The sequence below is a fragment of the Aspergillus multicolor genome (assembly GCF_047715735.1).
Source record: "Aspergillus multicolor strain CBS 133.54 unplaced genomic scaffold BDW74scaffold_16, whole genome shotgun sequence".
Taxonomy (NCBI): Eukaryota; Fungi; Ascomycota; class Eurotiomycetes; order Eurotiales; family Aspergillaceae; genus Aspergillus; species Aspergillus multicolor.
Window position 1 is genome coordinate 177205 of NW_027395967.1, and position 20982 is coordinate 198186.

General features: G+C 49.9%; 11 protein-coding genes across 11 annotated transcripts; 10 read left to right on the forward strand and 1 right to left on the reverse strand.

Annotated features, from left to right (window-relative positions):
• Positions 1 to 621: 621 nt before the first annotated feature.
• Positions 622 to 2649, forward strand: BDW74DRAFT_179140 (uncharacterized protein; the record flags this gene model as incomplete). The annotated part of the gene is made up of 3 exons (XM_073729369.1): positions 622 to 756; positions 807 to 1256; positions 2110 to 2649. The coding sequence occupies 3 exons, from the start codon at positions 622 to 624 to the stop codon at positions 2647 to 2649; spliced, it is 1125 nt and encodes a 374-aa protein (XP_073582777.1).
• Positions 2650 to 3386: 737 nt separating this feature from the next.
• On the forward strand, positions 3387 to 4223 carry BDW74DRAFT_179141 (uncharacterized protein; the record flags this gene model as incomplete). Its single annotated transcript, XM_073729370.1, has 1 exon — positions 3387 to 4223. The coding sequence occupies one exon, from the start codon at positions 3387 to 3389 to the stop codon at positions 4221 to 4223; it is 837 nt and encodes a 278-aa protein (XP_073582778.1).
• Positions 4224 to 5128: 905 nt separating this feature from the next.
• Positions 5129 to 5659, forward strand: BDW74DRAFT_179142 (uncharacterized protein; the record flags this gene model as incomplete). The annotated part of the gene is made up of 1 exon (XM_073729371.1): positions 5129 to 5659. The coding sequence occupies one exon, from the start codon at positions 5129 to 5131 to the stop codon at positions 5657 to 5659; it is 531 nt and encodes a 176-aa protein (XP_073582779.1).
• Positions 5660 to 6252: 593 nt separating this feature from the next.
• BDW74DRAFT_179143 (uncharacterized protein) lies at positions 6253 to 6848 on the reverse strand (the record flags this gene model as incomplete). Its single annotated transcript, XM_073729372.1, has 3 exons — positions 6253 to 6264; positions 6322 to 6495; positions 6555 to 6848. The coding sequence occupies 3 exons, from the start codon at positions 6846 to 6848 to the stop codon at positions 6253 to 6255; spliced, it is 480 nt and encodes a 159-aa protein (XP_073582780.1).
• Positions 6849 to 9499: 2651 nt separating this feature from the next.
• BDW74DRAFT_179144 (uncharacterized protein) lies at positions 9500 to 10384 on the forward strand (the record flags this gene model as incomplete). The annotated part of the gene is made up of 1 exon (XM_073729373.1): positions 9500 to 10384. One exon carries the CDS (start codon positions 9500 to 9502, stop codon positions 10382 to 10384), a length of 885 nt encoding a protein of 294 aa, XP_073582781.1.
• A 785-nt stretch (positions 10385 to 11169) lies between these two features.
• BDW74DRAFT_179145 (uncharacterized protein) lies at positions 11170 to 11793 on the forward strand (the record flags this gene model as incomplete). The annotated part of the gene is made up of 1 exon (XM_073729374.1): positions 11170 to 11793. One exon carries the CDS (start codon positions 11170 to 11172, stop codon positions 11791 to 11793), a length of 624 nt encoding a protein of 207 aa, XP_073582782.1.
• A 1995-nt stretch (positions 11794 to 13788) lies between these two features.
• Positions 13789 to 14363, forward strand: BDW74DRAFT_179147 (uncharacterized protein; the record flags this gene model as incomplete). The annotated part of the gene is made up of 2 exons (XM_073729375.1): positions 13789 to 13942; positions 14011 to 14363. The coding sequence occupies 2 exons, from the start codon at positions 13789 to 13791 to the stop codon at positions 14361 to 14363; spliced, it is 507 nt and encodes a 168-aa protein (XP_073582783.1).
• A 666-nt stretch (positions 14364 to 15029) lies between these two features.
• On the forward strand, positions 15030 to 15665 carry BDW74DRAFT_179148 (uncharacterized protein; the record flags this gene model as incomplete). Its single annotated transcript, XM_073729376.1, has 1 exon — positions 15030 to 15665. The coding sequence occupies one exon, from the start codon at positions 15030 to 15032 to the stop codon at positions 15663 to 15665; it is 636 nt and encodes a 211-aa protein (XP_073582784.1).
• Positions 15666 to 16467: 802 nt separating this feature from the next.
• On the forward strand, positions 16468 to 17277 carry BDW74DRAFT_179149 (uncharacterized protein; the record flags this gene model as incomplete). Its single annotated transcript, XM_073729377.1, has 1 exon — positions 16468 to 17277. One exon carries the CDS (start codon positions 16468 to 16470, stop codon positions 17275 to 17277), a length of 810 nt encoding a protein of 269 aa, XP_073582785.1.
• A 696-nt stretch (positions 17278 to 17973) lies between these two features.
• On the forward strand, positions 17974 to 18771 carry BDW74DRAFT_179150 (uncharacterized protein; the record flags this gene model as incomplete). Its single annotated transcript, XM_073729378.1, has 1 exon — positions 17974 to 18771. One exon carries the CDS (start codon positions 17974 to 17976, stop codon positions 18769 to 18771), a length of 798 nt encoding a protein of 265 aa, XP_073582786.1.
• A 729-nt stretch (positions 18772 to 19500) lies between these two features.
• Positions 19501 to 20370, forward strand: BDW74DRAFT_179151 (uncharacterized protein; the record flags this gene model as incomplete). The annotated part of the gene is made up of 1 exon (XM_073729379.1): positions 19501 to 20370. The coding sequence occupies one exon, from the start codon at positions 19501 to 19503 to the stop codon at positions 20368 to 20370; it is 870 nt and encodes a 289-aa protein (XP_073582787.1).
• Positions 20371 to 20982: the final 612 nt, after the last annotated feature.

Here is a 20982-nt window from a genome sequence, read left to right on the forward strand (position 1 = left end):
GGAATATCATGCCTGTTGAACAGGGGTGAGATGATAACCGTGTAACCTGTGGGTTCAGGGGGGGCTTTATGTTATACCATTGCGTCAATGTTGTCTTTACTATCCATCTAGACAAAGGAGCTCCATTGCGAATCCTTTGTATAGTCAACCATGGCTTGTTCAGTGACCTGAAAGAGATAATCTGTGATCGAGATATGGCTGAAAGGAATATACTGACTGCTTTGCATTGTACCTAAGTTCGGGGCAATGAGATGCGGAATAAAGTCAAGATGATGGCCATGGGATGGCATTGTCTTTGCCCCGAAAGAAGAAGAAATATCGTGATTACAAGCGCGTTGTCCAACCCGCGAAGTATAAATGGAAGTCACTGCCTACCAGAAACATTCGACCATCATGTTGAGTTTACCGTGCTTTCCCGCTGTTTGCTGCCCTGCTTTTCACGGAGCCATTCAACATCCATATCTGACCAGATCCCCGAATCCAGACCCACCACAACGCAATGCCCCGTGAAGCTGTTATCCCGTCAACCGTAACCAACACCGAAAGCCCCTACGCGGTCCCGGTCCCTGAAATTCCTTACGGTCGCAGCACCACCAGCATGTCTCCCAACCCCCCATAGGAATGGAAACGCGAATTGAAACCAACACCACCGAAGCCGAAGCCGCCTACCTCGCGGCCTTCCTACCCGGAATAGACCTCGACCTCAATTTCAGCACCAAAGTCCCCGACCCCTCAACCCCAATCCCAAGCCCGCCAGTCACATTAAATCAGGCCATTGAGCTCCCGCCCACGCCCACGCCCACGAGCCCAAACCCACTCCCCTCTACCTCGACCTAGCGCGAGCGCGACATTACATCGGCATCGGCCGCGTCTCCGACGCCCTGGACACCCGAAAGGGCCAGCACCCGCACTGGGTGCTCATACTTTGCGACCCAGAGACACTGGAAAGCACGTTCTACAGCGTGCGGCAAGACCGCTCAAGCCCAGGCTCAAGCTCAAGCTCGAGTCACAACTACAACTACACACACAGCATTTCGCCAAACCAAACCCTCCTCGACGCACGGCTATCAATGGTCCACAAACTCGGTAGCGTCTCGCTGGAAACCGCGTGCCACGTCACCAAAACCTGTCAGCAGGTATGGGCGCAGCGGTGCCATGTGTACATCTACAGCGTGATACAGAGCCTAGTGACGCAGTGGATCTTGCAAAGTGGTGTGGACGAGTGGGTGCGGGTTATGCTGCTGGAGGAGGTGAAGGTGAGCCGGGGTCAGGCGATGATGGGCCGGGACCTGGAGGCGGGGTCGAGGATTGAACGGATGGTGTGGCGGGGGAGGGGCGTTATGGGGGGGGGGGGGGATCTGACTGTGTTTTCGAGGGAATTGGAGAGGGCTGCTGCCAGGGCAGCGGAGGGGGTGTTTGTTGAGTGGAGTTTGGGAAGGGTGGAAAGGGCCGCGGAGAGGTTGGGCATGGGGGATGAGTTGGTGTATTGTCGGTGTTTCTTTTAGGAAGGGGGAAGTAGACCAGTACTATAGAGCAAGTCTCACTCAAAGGGGCTTTCAAAGGAATCTCTTTATGTAGTGAACAATAGATTGTGGATCAAAATTTAGGCGAATAGATGTATAAAAACGTTCTTAGCCAAAAGAGTGTACTAAATATTTTGTATGGAGATGCGATACAAAGAGGCGGTAAACAACATAAAGACAAAGGGCGTGAGATGCCATTGTCATCATCCTAAGTAAGTAAAGGACATTGATAATAATGCTCATTGTCCCCTTTAAACATGAACCACGAGATGAAGGCACCACCACAAAATATAAAACCACGGCGACGCTTCCAGCCTGCTCCAGCCTATTGCAGAGCATCCCATCCTTTCCACCTGCACGAAGGCCGTTATATCTATACCTGTACAGGACAGACAGCAGAGCAACCCTGCACCCCAGAACCCCAACCAAAACCTTCCATACCATATAATCCAATCCAGCAACCTTGGCACCATGTCGCGCCCAACCCCACTCCCGTCAATTGTGACCATCACCGACACCAACCCCGATAGTGAAGCCAAAACCCCGAGCGAGCCCCTGGGCGCCATCCCAAACAGTGTGCTCATAGACTGCAAACCCCACAACGCAGCGGTGCACATTCTACAGCACGAAGCACGACCTCGGGTCCAACAAGTACAAACTAACAAAGTCATCCAACGAGTCGCTGCTCGACGCCCGGCTGTCATCGGTATACAAACTAGGCACTATATCAGCGGAAGCCGCGGAGGACGTAAGCGAGGTCTGCGTGCGCATGCCGGGGAATCGCAAGTACCAGCGGTGCCATCTGTATGTCTTCAGCGTGATCAAGACGCTCCAGGAGCGAGGGCTCGTCGAGAAGAATCTCATGAACAGGGTAAAGGAGAACCGGTACCGGTCTGCGATGCGGCGGGCGAATAAGCGGCAGCTCAGGGCTAGGGTCGGGCCGTTGGTGTGGATGGATGAGAGTATACCCAAGGAAGAGCGGGGGGAGTTTTTGGAGGATTTGGATAAGGCGGTTGAGGAGGCAGTGGCTACGGCTTTTGTTGACTGGAGTTTGAAGACTGCGCATCGCGCTGCGGACGAGCGAGGCTTGAGTGATTTGGAGTATTGTCGGTGCTTTTTTAATTAAGAAGGCGGGCAAACGTTCAGGCCAGGCTGTGGCATAGTTCCATCGATTTTTCATGGTCGGTAGCGTAGCTTGCAATAGGTTATTTTCTTTTTATCTTAATAATACCAATCAATTAAGGCCCTCCACTAATACACCGGACGTTAAATAATATACTAATATGGTATGGCTCTCTGGGTATACATTATCGCTTAGTCTTGATATTATAGAACAATATAATTGAAGGTAATGTTTCATCAATCAAGTTTAACCCTAGAAACCTTTGGACTTGATCCTATCAGTATACGAATGCCTTGAGCTACCTAGCTAGACTAGTTTCAAGGCCGTAAACACACCATTATTATGGTCATATAAGCATTCCTCTTAGAAACCATTATTCTTTGTATCCCATTGCTACTAAAGGCCATACGCATTCCAGACCTTCCAAGCACTCAACTTACCTTTATGTATGGAATAGAACGCATAAAGAGAAAAAGACAGGGCCCATGGTGTGACATTGTTCCTTCCTTGCAAGAGCAAAGGATGTCATGAATAAAGATCATTGTTCCCTTTCAAATAGACCTAGAGAAGAAATCAAGAGGCCGAATATAAATTCACGCTGTACACTAAACTATGCGAGCGTCTTGTCCAGTCTGCTCTAGCATAGTTCAGTGGAATCAATTGCACAAGTCCTGTTTTAGCTGTACAAGAAAAACGGCCAACCACCACTAGAACTCCAAGGCCATATCCAGTCCACCATCATGTCCCTGACAACGCCAATCCAGTCCTTCGACACCCCCACAGATACTCCCTACGCCCTCCAAACCAATTTCAGCACCATGTTCCCAGCCCTCGAAATCCGAATCCCACCACTGCACCCCCAATCCCAAATCCGCTCCACAATCACATCCACACCCAGCACGAGCAAAACCACCACCCCCGCCATCGCCCCCAATCAACCCATGCACACCATCTACCTCGGCATCGGCACCCTCCCCAGCCCGCTCGACATCACACAAGGCCAACTCCCCCACTGGATCCTCATAATCGCCGACCACGCAGCCGAGGCACTAAACTGCAATTTCCACAGCGCACACCGCAGCCACGAATTGGAGGGATACGCACACAGCGTCTCGAGCAACGAGACGCTCATCGACATGCGGCTATCCGCAATCCACGAGCTGGCGTCCGTTTCTGACGCAACGGCTCGGGACGTAACCAAGATCCTGCGGAGTGTACGCGCGCAGCGGTGCCATACGTATGTCCAGACCGCCATTAAGATCCTGACTGAACGGGGTGTTATGGACCGGACCAAGGCGTCCTGGGTTGAGAGTGAACTGTTGCCCGGCGTGAGGATTAGTCGGTGTGCGATGGCGACGGAGAAAGAGAAGGAGCGGATTCTGGAGGTTAGGGGGGTTGCGCCGCGGCATGGGAATGAGCGTTTGGGGCATCTGGGTCTGTTTGGCCCGGGGTTGGACAGGGATGAGGCGCTGGAGAGGGAGGCCCTTGTTGCTGTGAATCGGGGGCTGTTTGAGGTGGAGCGGAAGATGGAGCGGAAAGGGAAGGAGGATTTGGAGTTTTGTCGGTGTTTCTTCTAGATATAACTTTGAGGGTTAGGAATTGGAAGAAGGATGGTATGGCTTTCCTGGTTTCGTACCGGTACTGAGGAGCTTGCAATGTGCTTGTTCCTTTGCTCTTAGCTATTGGGATTTGAAGAACAGACCCCGAACATGTTCCATGGATTTTGTTCGCTATTCGCTAGTTTATATATACTACAATCTTCTATTGCTTCCTGGTTCGTTCTACGCCAACCCAAGTATTGTTAGCTGAACTTTGTCTCCAAATGGTGTTTCGCCGAGCTGTTATATGGTATGATTTTCCAAGGTTATCGATTACATGTAATATCATTCAAGCTTTCGATATTAGTATCGTAGCAGGTTAGCAGGTCTGCTATGAGAACTGTTACATGTGCATGCGACTAAGTAAAGCACAACGTTAGTATTTTTCGAAGCATTGTTGTATCTGGCGGCTCGAGTCCAATCATCTGTCTCGCGCTTTAGAGCCGTGGTACGATGCTAGTCCTCCACTTCATCACAAAACACCACTAATCTTTATGTACAGCCATGGGAAGAAGTATGTCTGCTTTCAAACGGCCATTGATTATCCATGGTGTTCATGTTTCAGAAATCTTGACCTGAACTAGGACAAAGTATTCTAACAAAGCCACCTAGCTGCCAGCTACCATACTACAAACAGCAGAACAAAGCGTACAATGAATTTCCTTTCAATATGCAATAATCGAGCGATTCATTTATGCTTGTTTATATGACCCCAGGGAGCAAGCATAGTTAGCGGCCTATATATGACCTAGGTGCATCCCGTCAGAAGCCCTACGATATCGGAATATACCATTAAAACACCGCGACGTACTGAAAGCATATATAAGACGTTCTTGGAACACGCTTCTTACAACTCAATTCGAACAGATACACCACCCACCAAAATGGATATCCTATCCCAACCCCAACCCCCTCTCCTCGACATCTACCTCGGCTTCGGAACCCGCCAATCCCCCCAACAACAGCACCACTGGACCCTCATCCTCGTCCCGCAACGCACCTCCCCATCCAACTGCACATTCTACCACATATCCAGCGGCCCGACAGCCTGCAAGCGGATCGTCGAAACCAACAAGTCCCTCTCCGACTCCCGCCTCGCTCGAGTCGAGAAAATCGGCGAAGCCCCCTGCACCGAAAAGACAATCCGCGCAATTCACCTGGAATCCCGGCGGACTAGGGCTCAGCGGTGCCACATGTACGTTGGAAGACTTCTGATGTTCCTCGAGATGGAGGGGTGGATTGCGCCGGATACGCCGGATAAGGTTGCGGCTGAGATGCCGAAGACTATGCTTAAGTGTGCGGTTGATGAACTGGGGATGGAAATTTCGGAGGCGAGGAGGACGCTTGTTACTGCGGCGGAGTTTGCGCAGGAGATGGGGTTTGATCCTTTGGCTTTCTGTACTTGTTTTGAGTAGAGTATTCGAGGACATGCTTATCTAGTGTAGGGTGGGGGGGATGCCGGATCATCTTTCTTGAATTATCTGATTTACCTCGAGTTCTACATATTTGTCTAACCAAGCATATCCAAGTATTATTGCACTGCCTTCTGTGCCTGAACTTTGCTTCTTCTTGATGGGCTTTTACACTATAATCTCTTGCCATCATAGATACTATCTACGTAGCTAAATGCAGCTTATTTTAAATAGCATGTATGTGCATCTTGAATCTGGTTGATATGCCGACCCGTGTTACACGTTTGTCCTTCCCTTGGGTCACATAACTGGGATATCCAAAGCAAGCAAACCGTGAGCTCTGGGATATTGAGCCCCATGAAGCTCGGCCGGATCCCGCTGGAACTTTAGCCTTCCTTAGCTTTGTTGATCGAAGATTATCTCAAATTATTCATACCTACTCGTGACTTACCTGAACTTCAGCAGTCTTGATGTGTAGGAAGCTCATACGAGTTATGATTGCATCATGGATTAGATATAATATTCATGCGGATTATCTGGATTAGGGGTATGTAGTGTAATAAGGAGCGACATCGGGTCAAACAGGATGCAAGCATCTAGAGACTATCCTATCTAATCCTAGAACCAAGAACCCAGCGACCACACTCAAAGAAACACGTACAAACCTCAAACGCATCCAATCCTCCCTTCCTAGCTCCCTTAGCAGCCTGAACATAAAGCCTCCCAGCCTCAGCCCTCCCCGCGACCCCCTTCTCAACAACCTGAACCAACGGGCTATGCGGAGCCTTATCCAGAAACCCCCTCACACGCCCATGCGCATCCTCAACGAGCCCAGCACCCTGCAGCTGCAGAAGCAGCGCAGAAACATATGTATGGCAGCGCTGCGGATAGGTATTACGCGCGAAGGACTCAACCAGCGCCTTCCGCGGAGGCAGGGGATGACGCCGATTTTTTGGAGGTATTGCAGCCGGGTGGAGTCGAGGAGGGGGGCGTTCCGTTCCATGTAGTGCTTGTAGGCGTTGGGGCCATTGGTGACGTGGTAGTATGTGCAGTTATTGGTCGTTGTGCTATTCCCGGAGGTGGTTTGCGGGGCGAGGATGAGCGCGCAGTGGTTTTGGTTCCGGCTTGTTTTGCGGGTGCCGATGCCGATGTAGACGTCGATGTCATCGGGTCGGGAAGATCGGAAGGCCATGGTTTGATGATGGAGCAAAGGAGCTGGGGTGTATGGTTCGTTCATCTTGTGGTGTTGGTTGTGGAGTTGTGAATAAACGGTTCAAGCTGTTCCAACGTAGAGCGTAGGAGGAGCATAGATGGGATGCTTTATATACTTGGATAGGCCATCCTGTTCTACTTCTCAGAGCGCATTTCATTGCCCCCCTCAGGACGTCCTTGGGTGCTTTGTTAGTCTTTTTGTAATGCGGCTTTAACAGCTTGCTGAATGAGCACAGCAAATGACAACGCAAGGCCTAGCCAGGTCTCAATCAGTCCTTTGTCAGCATTCTTCACGTATCCCTTTGATGTAGCCGCATTATCTGCAGTCAGATTCGTCTCCTTCTATAATAGTCAGCGTCTTTTGTCTTAGTTGGGGACACACCTGTCGAAACAAGCAGAGACTGTTGGTGTGTAGATTGAGCTCTAATATGGCAGTGCCATCATAATACTTAGAAGTCTAGAAACATGTCAAACGGCGTGATATAGCCCCCTGCGTGAGTATCCTCTTCCTTCAGTCTTGTTGCACGAATTCCTGTCTTAATCCTCTCCAGCATGTATATACTACAGATCATCAGGTTTCTTTGTGACTCACAAGGAGCAGGGTATACTTAGCTACATTATCCTCCACTAGTGAGAAAGGCCAAGCCCAACATAAAGGTTACTTTAGTGAGACTAAGGAAGAGCCCCATTGAATTAGGCCCCTCAGTGAGGTTGTAAAGAGCATATCCAGGGCATTGAGCCATGATCAAAGTACAAAGGCCCTTTCAACAGCATTAGCTTACTTGGAAGGTAAACCTCACGTAGAGGACATGACCTATGCTTGAGCAAGCACGAACGAGGAGAAGCATAGTCTATAAATCAGCACTCATACCCCAAACAATCAACCTTACCAACTCCACCGCCAACAAACCGCCAACAAACTCCAAATCCGCCGCAATCAGACAGGACAATCCAGGAGAACCGCGACACCCCAAACCCATCCACTAAACAGATACCCTCTCCATGACCAACATAACCAACACCCAACTAATCCCCTATCCCAACCCCCTGGACCAACCGAGCTACACGTTGACAATGTACATAGCCTTCGGGTCCGCAATCAATTCCATCCGACAACGGCATTGGACATTCATAATCCAGCACCCAGAGACGCACCGGTGCACATTCTACCATGTAACCGGCGGGCCATCCGAATACAAACACAGCATCGAGAGGAACCAAACGATGTCTGACCCACGACTGACAGATATAACGCGGATCGGGGCAGTCTCTGCAACAATGCACGGAAAGGTGACAGGGATCCTGCTTAATACGAGACCGCAACGGTGCCAAATGTATATCCTTGACGTTTTGTCTTGTCTGGAAAGGGAGAAGACGATTGAGCGAGGCTGGGCGGAGTATTTTGGGTCGATGAGTGACGTGGGGATTTCCATGCTCGATAAGGCAAGGGAGGCGATGGCGGAGGATTTGGGGGTCAGTCAGTTGCCACATGGGAGGTTGGCGACGGGGGAGCTGGAGGATATAGCGCTGTTTGTGGATCGATTGAGGGTGTCGGAGTTGGAGTATTGTCGGTGTTTCTTTTAGATTCGAATAGAGAAGAATGAAATTTAAGTTTGTATATGAGCTTTTTCCGTCGGGGCTTCATGCCCCTCAATAAAAGTCGGTAATATGGCGATGATTCTGGAAGCTTGAGACGAGGTCCTGGTAACCCTTGCACTTCCGCCGGCGTTCCTGTCCAGCCGCTGGAGTGACCCTAGTCACTCGCATCCAAGGAGGCCCTGTTTAAACCCATATTGATCAGTGTTTCTTGGAGCGCCGGATGTTGAAAGAAATCCACCATTAGTGGCATGAACTCCATCATTGGAGCATCGTGTTTTCATCGTAATCCGTTCCAGCAAGTGGAACGAGAGATGAGCAACTGCTAAATGTACCGAACTGTGCAAGATCTTAGGTACATTGATGTTGTCAATCTGGTTCCCCAGAGCCTTGGAGAGCTCATCGTCGTCAGGTGGATAATGGACACGATATTCGGGAGAAGCACGATTTGTATTTTCCTTTCGATCCTTTCATGTCGACAGTCAATCGCCCTATCTAGTTGCAACTGCACCACATTTTTGAATGGTTCGACTTCTTTCATCTCGATTGACGTTAGAAGGGTGTCACAAGATGCCACTTGTGTACCGAGTTATGCTTGCCTTTGACTAAAGCAGTCAATGGGCCTTCTTAGCCCCCACAGGGGCTATGTTTCTTTGACAAGGGATACAAAGGGCTTGGTGTCAACAATGGACTAGCCCTCGCTGGAAGGCACTCAACGCTCGCGTATACAAAGGGTCGCAGGCAGACCCATTGGTACTCGATGACTGGAGAGTTGACAAATTATATTGAGAATGAGTTTATTCCTTTCATCCAATCAGAGGATCAAGTACCGTGAATCCCAGTGTCCAAAGGAACGACGGCGGATTGTTAAAGACAACAATCATGTACCCAGTCATCTCATTTCCGAGTACAATGGAGAGGCGAGTAAGAGCAAAGTTATAAGAAAGGCGGACCATCCTCTATCCCATCTCACATTCAATCCACGACAACAGCAAAACATTGCTCTGATCCTGTCAAGTGGGTTCAACCGACATCATGCTTGCCACCACTCCAACCAGCACGTCCATCCCGTCACGCGCCCCCGAGACCCTGCAGCTTGTCCTCGAATATGGACACAGTCATCCCCACATTAGAGAAGACATTGCAGGCATTGAGGAAGCAGCCCTTATACCACATCCGGGTCACCTAATGCTAACCTTGGTTCCAGCAGACAACACCCGATGCACATGGATCCACGTAGGCAACGGACCGTTCCGCTATGAGGTCCGGATCGAAAACAACAAGAACGTCATGGACACTCGTGCCGAGCTCGACGTGCCAATCGGGAACATCTCCTCGACCCAGGTCCCGGCGCTCCGTCAGCTCGCCCGCTCAATTATACCCCAACGATGCCGACTATACATCGCCTCTCTACTAGAAGCAATGGTGGAGCACGAAATCGGAAACCTAGACAGCATGCTAGTCGAGCACTTCCGCTCCACGATCCCCCGCAGCGTCGGACAAACAATGGAAGACAGCGGCAAGAACGAGTTCGTCCGGCGCCTATACGCATTCTTGTCCTCGCGGCGGTACCGCTTCTTTGGTGAGGCCGACATGGTCCGGTGCACGTGCTTCTTCGACGAGTCCCAGCGCGCGCCGACCGAGTTCGTCTTGAGTTCAGAGGGTCTGCACGAGGGCCAGTACGCACTTAGACTCACGAGCTTCCGCGGAAACCGACAGGATTGGTCGTCTCTTGAGTCCCTGGGCATTTCGCGACGCGCTGCGTCTAGGTCTATGATGACTGCTCAGGCTGGGGTTGCGGGTGGCAATGCGGTTGCTGGGTCGTCGACGCGTGTTACCAACCCGGATTTGCGGTATAGAAGGGCCAATGCGGAGACTGCGGAGCAAAGGGATGTTACTTTGTATGTCCTTGACCGATAAATGGGTAATGTGCTTGCTTGTCTGGGGTCTCTTTTGTTTGGGCGGTGTGTGCAGTTGTTTGGAAAGACCAATAAACAAAAACATATATTAGGAAGATTAAGAACCGAAACAAAAGAAAGCAGCGTTCCATATGAAAGGGACCTTACTGCTGCAATATTACTGCGCCAATACATTATCTTTGAACCCTTGTACACCAATTAGCCTGTGCCAAACATCCCACAGTAGGCCAGGAGTTAGGGCTAGCATACAGATTCTTGGCGGACCACACGACGTGTCGTACATAGACTTACCTTCTAATATGGACTGAATGTTTCAAATCTTGGTAGCCCTAGTTCATGAAAAGGAATACAGGTGTCCGACAGTTAGGTACCATAGTTCACGATTAAAGCGACTAGCATCAACTAATGTATGAGATAGACTTTGATATGGTGAAGGAAACAGCGCTTTCCGAGCAACAAAGCTCCATGACAAAGAACAATGAATCCGAATCCAGAAGTATCAGGGAAAGAAGCCATGAAAGGAACTTGAAAACCAACGCAGACAAAGCCAGTATTCATCGAGACTGAACAAAGGAGTTTCCAGCACAATTTCTCCAGCTTTTTCTCTCAAAGCAGGCTTCATCAACTTAGGTATAAAAACTCAACCCACCCTCCATTAGCCATATCCATGTCCCCGGTGTTTGTTTCACAACCTAAGCTAAGGTAGTGTTAAAATCAGCCCCATTTACCTCCAAGAGCCCCGATTCTCAAGGTTACAAGTTCATCAAGAATTCTCTAACCATTAAAATGTCCAACCCCACCTGCACCACTCCCCTAAGCCCCAGAATGGTCGACATCTACGTCAGCTCCCACTGCGACCCGTACCTCTGGGATCCCATCCAAATCGGCCACCACCCGTGGCAACTAACGCTCGCGCTCGTGCCATCCGGAACAACCGGTCACAACGGCGGGCGCACCTTCCTCGTAACAGACACAATCAACATGCCCGGTCAGCGCCGCGGGTACGACACATACACGCGCGAGACTGTCACCCCGCAGACTCTGGCGACCATAGCACTGCTGGGCACGTACCCCGCAGCACCGGACGATAGCTTGTCTATCGCGGCTGAGCATATCCAGGACGTTATGCGGGCGTTACGGCGGCAGGGGTATCTTGACGGGATGCCGACTTCTGATAAGATCAAGGAGCTGTGTAGGGATTTGGCGGATAGAGTGAAGAGGGCGAAAGAGAGGGGGGTACGTGTTGGAAAAAGAGTTGCGCGCGCAGGCTCGGATGTTGTGGTTGAGGGGTGGTGCGTTGTGAAACGGTGTGTTATGGGGAACGGCGGCCATGATCGGTTCGAGGTCCTTGCGGCGATTTTGTATGGGTATTTGGGGTTGATTGAGATTTTTGGGGAGGTGGATATTTGAGCAGACCTGCAAGGGCTTTACGGACTTGAGGTATGTTATTGCTTACTTGCGCTGGGGTGGCATTTAATTGCATCGCTTTAAGCCTTTCCTTTTTAGATTGAGAAGATTGGCTCTCCTATTTAGCATATAGAACTCCGCTTACTCTCCTCTTTCCACAGCTATATGTTGTAACGTAGTCGCAGCAGAAGTCAGAACTCAGACTTCGTCATAAATGTTTTGTACCTACCGTACAGCATGAAGTGGTTGTTGCATCCTGGAATTATCCATTAAGTTCTTACATCGAGCCCCGGAAGGCCAATGCAGGTTTTCTGAGTTGTCTCCCCATTGTGAGGTGCGGACGTTTCGGGCTGAGCCTCTTCACCAATGAAAGCTCCACGAACCCGTCCCATTCACCAGGCCATTCACCTGACAACCCATAGCTCAACGTTCCACATCATCTAGATACCAGATATATTTATCTTCCTTGCGACGCCAGACTCCAACTCCATCCATCTTCTCAATCTCACCTAGAATCACCAAGACCACCCATCACGTTCTAGCCACCCATCACGTTCTAGCCACCCTTCTTCTTCGACAGTTTACCACCTATAAATACGCACCCACCTACCTCAGTGCCCTGCCACTAGATGTACAAAATCATGGATTCGATCACAAAACTCCACCAGCACCTCTCCCGCCTCATGGGTGCGGCCCCGTACGAAAAATACCACATCACCGCAATCCTCCAACGCAGAAAAGAACGCTCGCCGCCAGAACTCCTCCTCCTCTTCAAAGAGCACCCTGAGCCCGAAGAAAGCAGCGGACGCAAAGTGATCTGGTGCATAACACACAGCAACTACTACCTCAACCCGTCGGAGCGATCATCGTTCTACAAGCTCTCCGCGCACGTGGGGAGCAAGGCCGATCAGAAATTGCAGCGGAAGATCAAGTATAAGATCGAGAAGAGAATTGGTACGTTTGATAGAGAGGGACGGGCTATGCTTGATGAACATATATCTGCGGTTATTGTTCGGCTTGAGGAGGAGAGATTTCTTGTGCGGAATGAGATGGCGGAGTTTGGGTCGGGGGGAGATTGGTGGGTTCGCGAAGCAGGTGCAGAAGATGTTTTTGATGCTGGAGGATTGGGGAGCGAGTGCATGTGGATATTGATTTTTAAGGGGTATGAGGTGCCGTACTTTGATGCTGAGGATCTCGTGGAGAGTGAGGGGGTTGAGGAGCAGAATTGATGACTCCGTCGACCAAACAGGAAGCTCTGGTGAAGGAAGATGTGACAGGATTATTGCAATACCATCATCGAAAAGTTTTGTGGGAGGCCGAGTAACATTCTGAATACAACATCTTCTGTTCACATAGTCTGGCTACAATGTTTACCGTTATCCGGGACTGTTCCAAGGCTCGCGTGTTACCATAGAGTTCTCGAGAGATGGGCGGACTTCTAGGGATACACTATGCGTCTTTGTACTATGAGAGCCACGCTCCTTGAAGGCATCAAGATCAACAATTCAAAATCATTGTCTGTAGCTGACACAACAAAGCAATGTCAAACTAAAGACTGAAGGCGAGGATAATATCCACCACATGCCTTGTAGGCCAGCAATGGCAGGCCCTTAAATAGAGCTAGAAGTCACCTCTTTGAATTGGGATGTCTCTTTTGTATAAAGTGCTCTTTCTCCCGTACATTGCTGATTGCTTGCTTGTTATACGCACTATTCGCTTTATTTTTATCCCAACCGATGGAGCAAGGGAGAGATAGTCGACTGCCTTTGTATTTCCCGAAGCCTTTCCAAAAGAATTTTATCTCAAGCCTTTGACTTAGGTCTTGGTCTCGCTGGAAGAGCCAAGGAAGTACAGCTATATAAACTCGGGTAACTCCATCCCGTATCATGATTTCCTATCCCAGCTCAGTCCGTCCCTTCTCAAGCCCCAAACCCAAGAGCAGCAGTGCAGTCACCAGCCCAATCCTGCTCCAACCTAGATACTTCAACACCAGCCGCAATGTTCTCCTCAATCTTTAGCACGAACGAGAAAAACCGCTACAAGGTCTCCGCAGCGCTCCAACAAACCGCCTACCCTTACGACCTCTCCCTATCCTTTATCTTCGAAGAGCACCCACCCCGCGAAAAGGCACAAAGATCTGGCACATCATCCGGTGCGCAATCGAAGAAACCCTAGATCCGCGCCTAAAAGCCCCAACAAACAACTACAAGCTCAAACTAGAGATCGTCGACAACGGAGCGAAGGTGCCCGGGGCCCGACCCCTCTGCAACGTGATCCGGTCCAAGAACGTAATCAAGGAGCAATGGCTCGTGACGATCTTCATGGCGCTCGTTATCGACGGGTACATTGCGCGGGTTAAGCCGTGGACGCATCAGATTCCGTTTGATTGGGATGAGGGGTGCTTTGATGTTAAGTGTTTGAAGGAGGAGCAGCGCGAGGACGATATTCAGCGGCTGAGGTTTATGAATGAGCTCCAGGCGGCGTTTCTGTTGATGGGGAATGGGGAGGAGAGGCAGTTTGAGACGGATTTTGGGGGGTATGAGTTGAGGGCTGGGGCGTTGAGGGGCGAGTAAGATTGGGCGTACTGGGACTCAGCAACTGGGGTACTATAGTACTTGCTGGCTCGTTTGTGTGTAATCTTACTGACCTGATCTTATCCCGCCTGTTTAAGAGGCTTAGGCTCTAGTACAGTTTAGGACCTATTTCAATTCATCTCTTTCAACATTGATATCTGTTTCCCGCTGTAATATGTATCTACGAGACACAATTGAAGGCCGTCATGCGACCTGCAACGAGCGACGTAACTATAGTAGAATACTACTGCCATGGTATATAGAGGACGCGGTGTTACTTCCATTAGATAGCTTCATTGAATATTTATATGTGATATTCAATCTCTGGTTTGATGAATATCCTTCATTTGCATATTGGTGAGGGGATCAAAGAATTTCTTTGACGCCCCCTAATCACCAGGAAAGGTGAAAGCATATAGAGCTGTCGGATTTACCAAGTCGCCTCATACAAAGAAAGGGCAACAAAGAAGCCAGAAAGTGAATGATTGATGGATAGAAATTCACCTAGATTATATCGCAAACGGGTGCGTCTTCTCTCGACTGACCTCTATTTTATTTTCATCATTCGTCTTCCCAAAGTCCTGGGCAACCCAAAGCTCAGAGCAAACCCACCAAATGCAAAACACATTCATCTTTGCCTTGATTGTACCATCAGCGATACTTACAATGTCCATCTATTCTCGCACTGGCGCAATAGAACGATACAGAGTCTACGCTACATTAAACGAAGTCAAAGGACCCTATAACCTCGAGTTGGTCCTAATCTTTGAGGAGCAACCGAAGCGTGGAAAGGGCACATCCTTCTGGCGTATCACTCGCGTACCGAATGAGTCTCCGAACGAGGACAGCCATAGCGCTACTGAGGAGGAACCAGAAGCGAACTCAGACTCTCGACCCTCTTCGTCTGCCTACAAGCTGCGCTACGAAGTCCACGATAACCTAACCAAAGCTCAGCGCAAGGGGTGTGACCGCCTGTGCGAAGTCCCCAGAAACGGGCGGGTAATTGACGAAAACTGGCTTCTCCTTGTCTTTTCAATTCTCGCCTTGGACGGGGAGTTCATTGTTAAGAGAACTGTCACGAATGCACCTGCCGCTACGACCACGGCCTTCCACTTCCTCGAGGAACAGAAGGAGCGCGAAATCAAACCCCGTGATGACCTAAAGACTGCTGCAGAGTTCATGATGCAGCTGCAGACTGCATTCTTGCAGCTTGAGGATGGAGGGGAGATGTTGTTGGAAATGAACTTTGCTGGGTTTGAGTTGCGGACTGGGACGGCGAAATATATCAGTCGGCGGTGTTAAGATGGCTGACTCGGGATGAACGGTTCATCGCACATCACACCATCTCCCAAGTGACGCCATTAATGCTGCGAAGCCCCCATGGTGTCTTTCGCTGGTATGGTATTAGGCTCTTCTCCCGCTCTGTGTGCAGATTATCTTGTAAGAAGACATTTGACGCCATTCTACCTGTACAATCACTGATATTTCCCGTGGGTACCAAGGGGATAAGCGGGAAAAGGCATAGAAGACAACCATGAAGCTGATACTCCATCTATCCTATCCGGAGATGTCTCGATTCGGTGGGTGAAATTCACCTTTGTCCCCAATGGCACATTTAATGTCCCTGACTTACCCATCCGCGTGTCTTGCATCGCTGGTCTACTTTTGCAGTCAACATTGAGAGATATACAAGGGCTTTGTCCGGCCAGATCGGGTTCGCCTTCAAGGGAACTCCTTTATCCACCGAACATCGTTCTTTCTCTCTCCATCCATATTACCTTTATCATTTCATTTTCTGTGACCCTCTTTGCAATCTTTGTTGTTCGCTTTCAAGGCACTTTTTCTATTACATTGGGGTCCGCTGGAACACCAGTCGCTTTCTACCTGTCTCCAAAGAACTATTTCATTATACCGGTATGACCCATGAAAGACTTTCATTCTAGAATTCGTATAGGCACTGCAGAGGCATTGTGTGACGCTGTCTACAGTGGTATCTTCAAAGTGGACAAAGATTTCTGGATCCCCTACTGAACTCCTTCAATCACTTGTACACACAGCGAACCTGAAAGATATAAACCCCCTAACCTCCCTCCCCAGTCTTCCCATGGTTGCCGTCCCATCATTCCAACCAGTGCTTCTGGACACCATCATCAAGATCCTACCCTACTACGACCCGACCACCACCATCCCAACCCCAACATCCAAAATGTCCACCATCACAAACTTCACCCAGATAACCTCCTTCGAGGTCAGCGCCTCCATAATCCAAAACGACCCATTCAACCCCTACCCCAGCCTAATCCTAACCTTCAGCCCCCCCGCCCCAACCACAAAATCCATCGCAATCAAGTTCGAACGCGCCGTGATCCCCGACAGCGCCCTTGGGTCCCCAAGCCCAGGACTCCCCCTCAACCCAACCGCATCCCCGTATTACAGGATAACAGCGCAGCGCGACACACACGACATAAATGCCTTCCCAAACCGCATTTTGCTCGACCGCGTCGCGGCACGGGACATCGACTTCCTCACGCACCAAGCCGCGTTGGGTGAACCTGAACCAAGCTCCCGCCCTCCATTCATGATGTACACACTGCAGGAAACAGGCGGGTCAATCCGTGACGCATACAAGACTATCTGGCGCGAGGATATTCAGGGGATCTTGCTGCACCTGCTGGGCCGGGGGATCCTAACCCGTCGGCCCGAGGAAGAGGAGCAGACGCCAGAGGCAGAAGAGATGGAGATTCGACTGTTGGCGGGCACGCTGAAGCATGTCTTTGAGCATGAGCTGGAGGAGGGAGAGGCTCCGAGGGTTGAATTGGGGCCTTGGGAGGTTGCGCCGACTCTGCCGGGGGATTTTGGTAAGGGGGAGATTACGGGGATGCATCGGGGGGTTAAGCGTGGTCGTGAGGAGTAAGCTGGGTGCTACCTTGACATATCTGGTTCTTTCCTTCTTAGCCTTGGGTGTTGAGTTTTCGTTTTTCTTTTGACTTTGTGCCTCCATTGCTCCGTTTCAGCTGCTTTTCAATCTTTGCATCATTTACATTACGCTTGTCTCACATTCTTTCCCAGAAGTTGTATCACTTGACCGTAACGTTTCATTCCGTGTAGAGCCCGCTTCGTACCCTTGGGCTCCATGATTCCCTTACTTCTGTCGAAACTTGTTACCTTGTGGAAATTCAAAAACTCTACCAAAACTAGATTATCGTACCTAAACTATTGCCGATACCCCCGTTCAGAAGTAGGACGGGCTGCCCTCCTGTATCTGGCTTTTCCTTTTGCAGAATTACTTGGAGTCTGAAGGTCTAAGCCAAGTTACTCACGGGCTGGAAACGCTTCACGTCTCTTTATCAACCATGAGTAAAAGCAAGCCGAGTTAGTTTCCTTAAGGCCATTGACCCTGGTTGCGAAAGACATCCGTTCTTTCCTTTCATAGTACTGTCAGAAGATGGACTCTCTTAGCCCTTTCAGAATTATGTCTTTCATCCGCAACTATATAAAGAGCATCCGTCAGATATAAGTCCAACCGACTTCCACCCCACTAAAACCAGGTATCAAACAGTTATCACCACCTGCATAGTTCCTCAGCAAGCCCATCAAGACAAGGCCAACCATGTCCCTCGAGTGCCCAACCTCAATTCAAGGAATTCCTCTTACCCCATCCAACAAAACATCGGAAATGGCTATCCCCACTTCCGAAGACACCCCCGTCACAACCTGGAACGTCTACGCCGAACTCAGCGCGTCAGACACAAGCCCGGACCCATCATTGACGCTAATGCTCCACGCCCCAGGCACAAAAGACGAGACCCAAATCCTCCACATCCAGCGCAAAAGCAGCAACGAGACCATCGACGCGTGCCGCAATAACTTTCCGCCCCCCGTCGGCTCCCTCACCGCAGGGTCAACGTACCGAGTCCGTACGGACATGTACTGGGCGGCAAACAGCTTCGAGCACATGCTGTGCATGGGCAATTTCCCAGCCGTGGAAATGGACTGGCCGCGCGACGACCTGGAATTCATCCACGGGGTTTTCAGCGAGATGTGGGTGTTTGACGGGGAGGAGGCTGAGGCTCCGGATCTCCAGGAGCTTGCTAATGTGCTGAGGGAGGAGGTTAGGACGATTTCTGTTGAGGCCTTTGCTGTTATCTTGGAGAGGCTTGAGAAGTGTGGGATTCTTGTTCGTCGTTCGGGTGGTGAGAGTTCAAAGCAGGATAAAGATGGGCACCGCAAGCAGCTGGTCGCTTTGGCGTCCGGTCTGAAGCGTGCTCATGATAATCGGTTCTGGGAGGGTGGTAAGCCTGTCGAGTTTGGTGCGTTTGAGATGGCGTTCCCTAATAGTGCGCCCTGGTTGTCGAGGAAGTGCGATGATGCTGCTGGTAAGCAGCGAATACTAATCCACCCTCATTGACCGGTGCAAACAACCTAGAGTTCCTGGATGACTTTGCTTTGAAGAGTTGTGTATTTGCTCTTAATTGACCGTTTTCTATTACCCTCCTTTAAATTCTAAGTAGTTTCTTCATATGCTATTATGCTTGTGTGAAATATATAGTGCAAGCGTATATGACTATCTCCCAAAATCTCTAATCCTTTTTTACTCCTTTGTTACTACCTGCAGGCATGATTGGAGTAGGCTAAGTGTATTGGTCACCGTGGCAGCACCTACCATAGTTTTGGTTGGTACGGCGGTTGATACCTAGTCCTCCCCCAGCTTAGGCAGGACGCGTCTGAGCAGACATCAGTCCAGTCGACAAACAGGCATAGCTAAAATAGCAATTTGCGACCTTAATCTCTTGAAAGGTCTGGTTTATTGATGTGGCCAAGTATCCTGAACAATGCAAAGGGCACTACCCATTGTCAATAGAGTCCTTGTGAAGCGAAGACATCAAAGCCACATGTATCAAAGGAACAAGATTTTCGAACACATGTATTGTATTAATGTGAGGACCCTTTATCTACAATAAGACAAAGAGGGCTGTGCATATAACCCTCCACAAATTCTGCGTTCTCGAATCTATCAGTCGATCTCAGGAATTCCTTGCCCACCTGCAACAGGATCCCCGACGCAGAATCGAGCAGATAGATACCTCTGGCTCTACAATACACAAGCAGACCTCGCCTACCACACGAACGGCCCAACATGTCTTCCTCAACCTCAACCTCAAGACGGCGCCAATCCCGCCCCAACCTGACATCACGCAGATCCCGCACCCAAGTCCGAACCACAAACTGGTCCGTCTACGCCGCCCCAACCCACAACATAAACCAGCAGATCGGAGAAGACATATACCCAAACCCGACGATACCAGGGGTAATTCTTCTCTTCCGCGCCCACGAGCCCGTGATCTCCCGAGTCATCTATTTACAGAGCGAGATCCCGTCCGAGCACCGAGAAACAACAGTCCGATACAAGGGATTTCTGACGGAGGGCACGAAGGAGATCCTGCGCACGGGGACTTTCCGGAATAGTGTGTGGCTTGGGGATTTTGCTGAGCGGGAGATGAGTTTTGACGAAGCGGATCTTAGGGCGCTCTGGATGAAGATGGTTATTGAGGGGGGGATGGATGTGGATTTGCGGTTGGAGGATACGGAACGATTGGCGGGGCAGGAGTGGAAGACGCTATTGGAGAGTGACTTTCTGGCGATTTTGGCGGAGGTGCAGAGGAGGGGGTTTCTTGTTAGTCTTCCCAGTCAGAATTGTCCTCCTTTTCAGTCGAATTCCCATGATGATGGTGATGATACGGACCTTCCAGCTAATGCTGCAGATAGTTCCAGCTCGAACCAGAATAACGACCAGACTCAGAATCAGAACCAGTTTCAGTTGGCTGATCTAGCGCAGCAGTTGAAGCGTGCCTTTGACGACTTCTGGTGGGTAGGCGAGCACATGGATATCCGGGCGTTTGAGGTGCGAGTGCAGCCAATCCCCCCTTCTGCGGCCGAGGGCGATGTTGCAGGTAGTATTGTGGATTCTATACCTTGGCACGAGTATGTCCACGAGAAGTACCTGTGATAGCGTTGACCCTGAAGTACCTTTTATTTTGTATATCTTTGGCGTTAATCCTGCTATGCTCGTTGAAAGTTAATTCGATTTTTTAATAACAATGCCTTGTTCTCATCAGTGCAACTCCTTTTTTAAGATCTATATTTACGTATCTGCCTCCTCTCCCAGTAGGATATGTTACCTAGGTATTAAGAACCCCCCATCAACCCTGATGGTGATCAGATCTACCTATCGTATTTCTAGTTGATACATGGATTAGTAGACCTTGGCGAGGCACCATTGCAATTTGTGACCTTAGAATAAACTGGACCCCCTCAAAGATACGCCTGGTACCCTTTACAAGCCCAAAAGAGACAATCATGCTTCAAAGTTATCGTTGCAAATTGAAAAGGACATTGTACATACCATGGAAGGGGTTTTGTGAATATGAGACAAGAAAGTAACATAGGCCAACATTGAGGCTATGAAAGCCTCCCAACGCGTGCGTTACATTCTGGTAACCACCCTTTGTCCGCTCGATAGAAAAGAACATCGCGTATATACGGCCCAAGAAATTTGGCCTTCCCAGTCTTCAAGTCCCTTCACCAAGGCCTGGGTCTTTCCGACGAAAACACCAAGGCA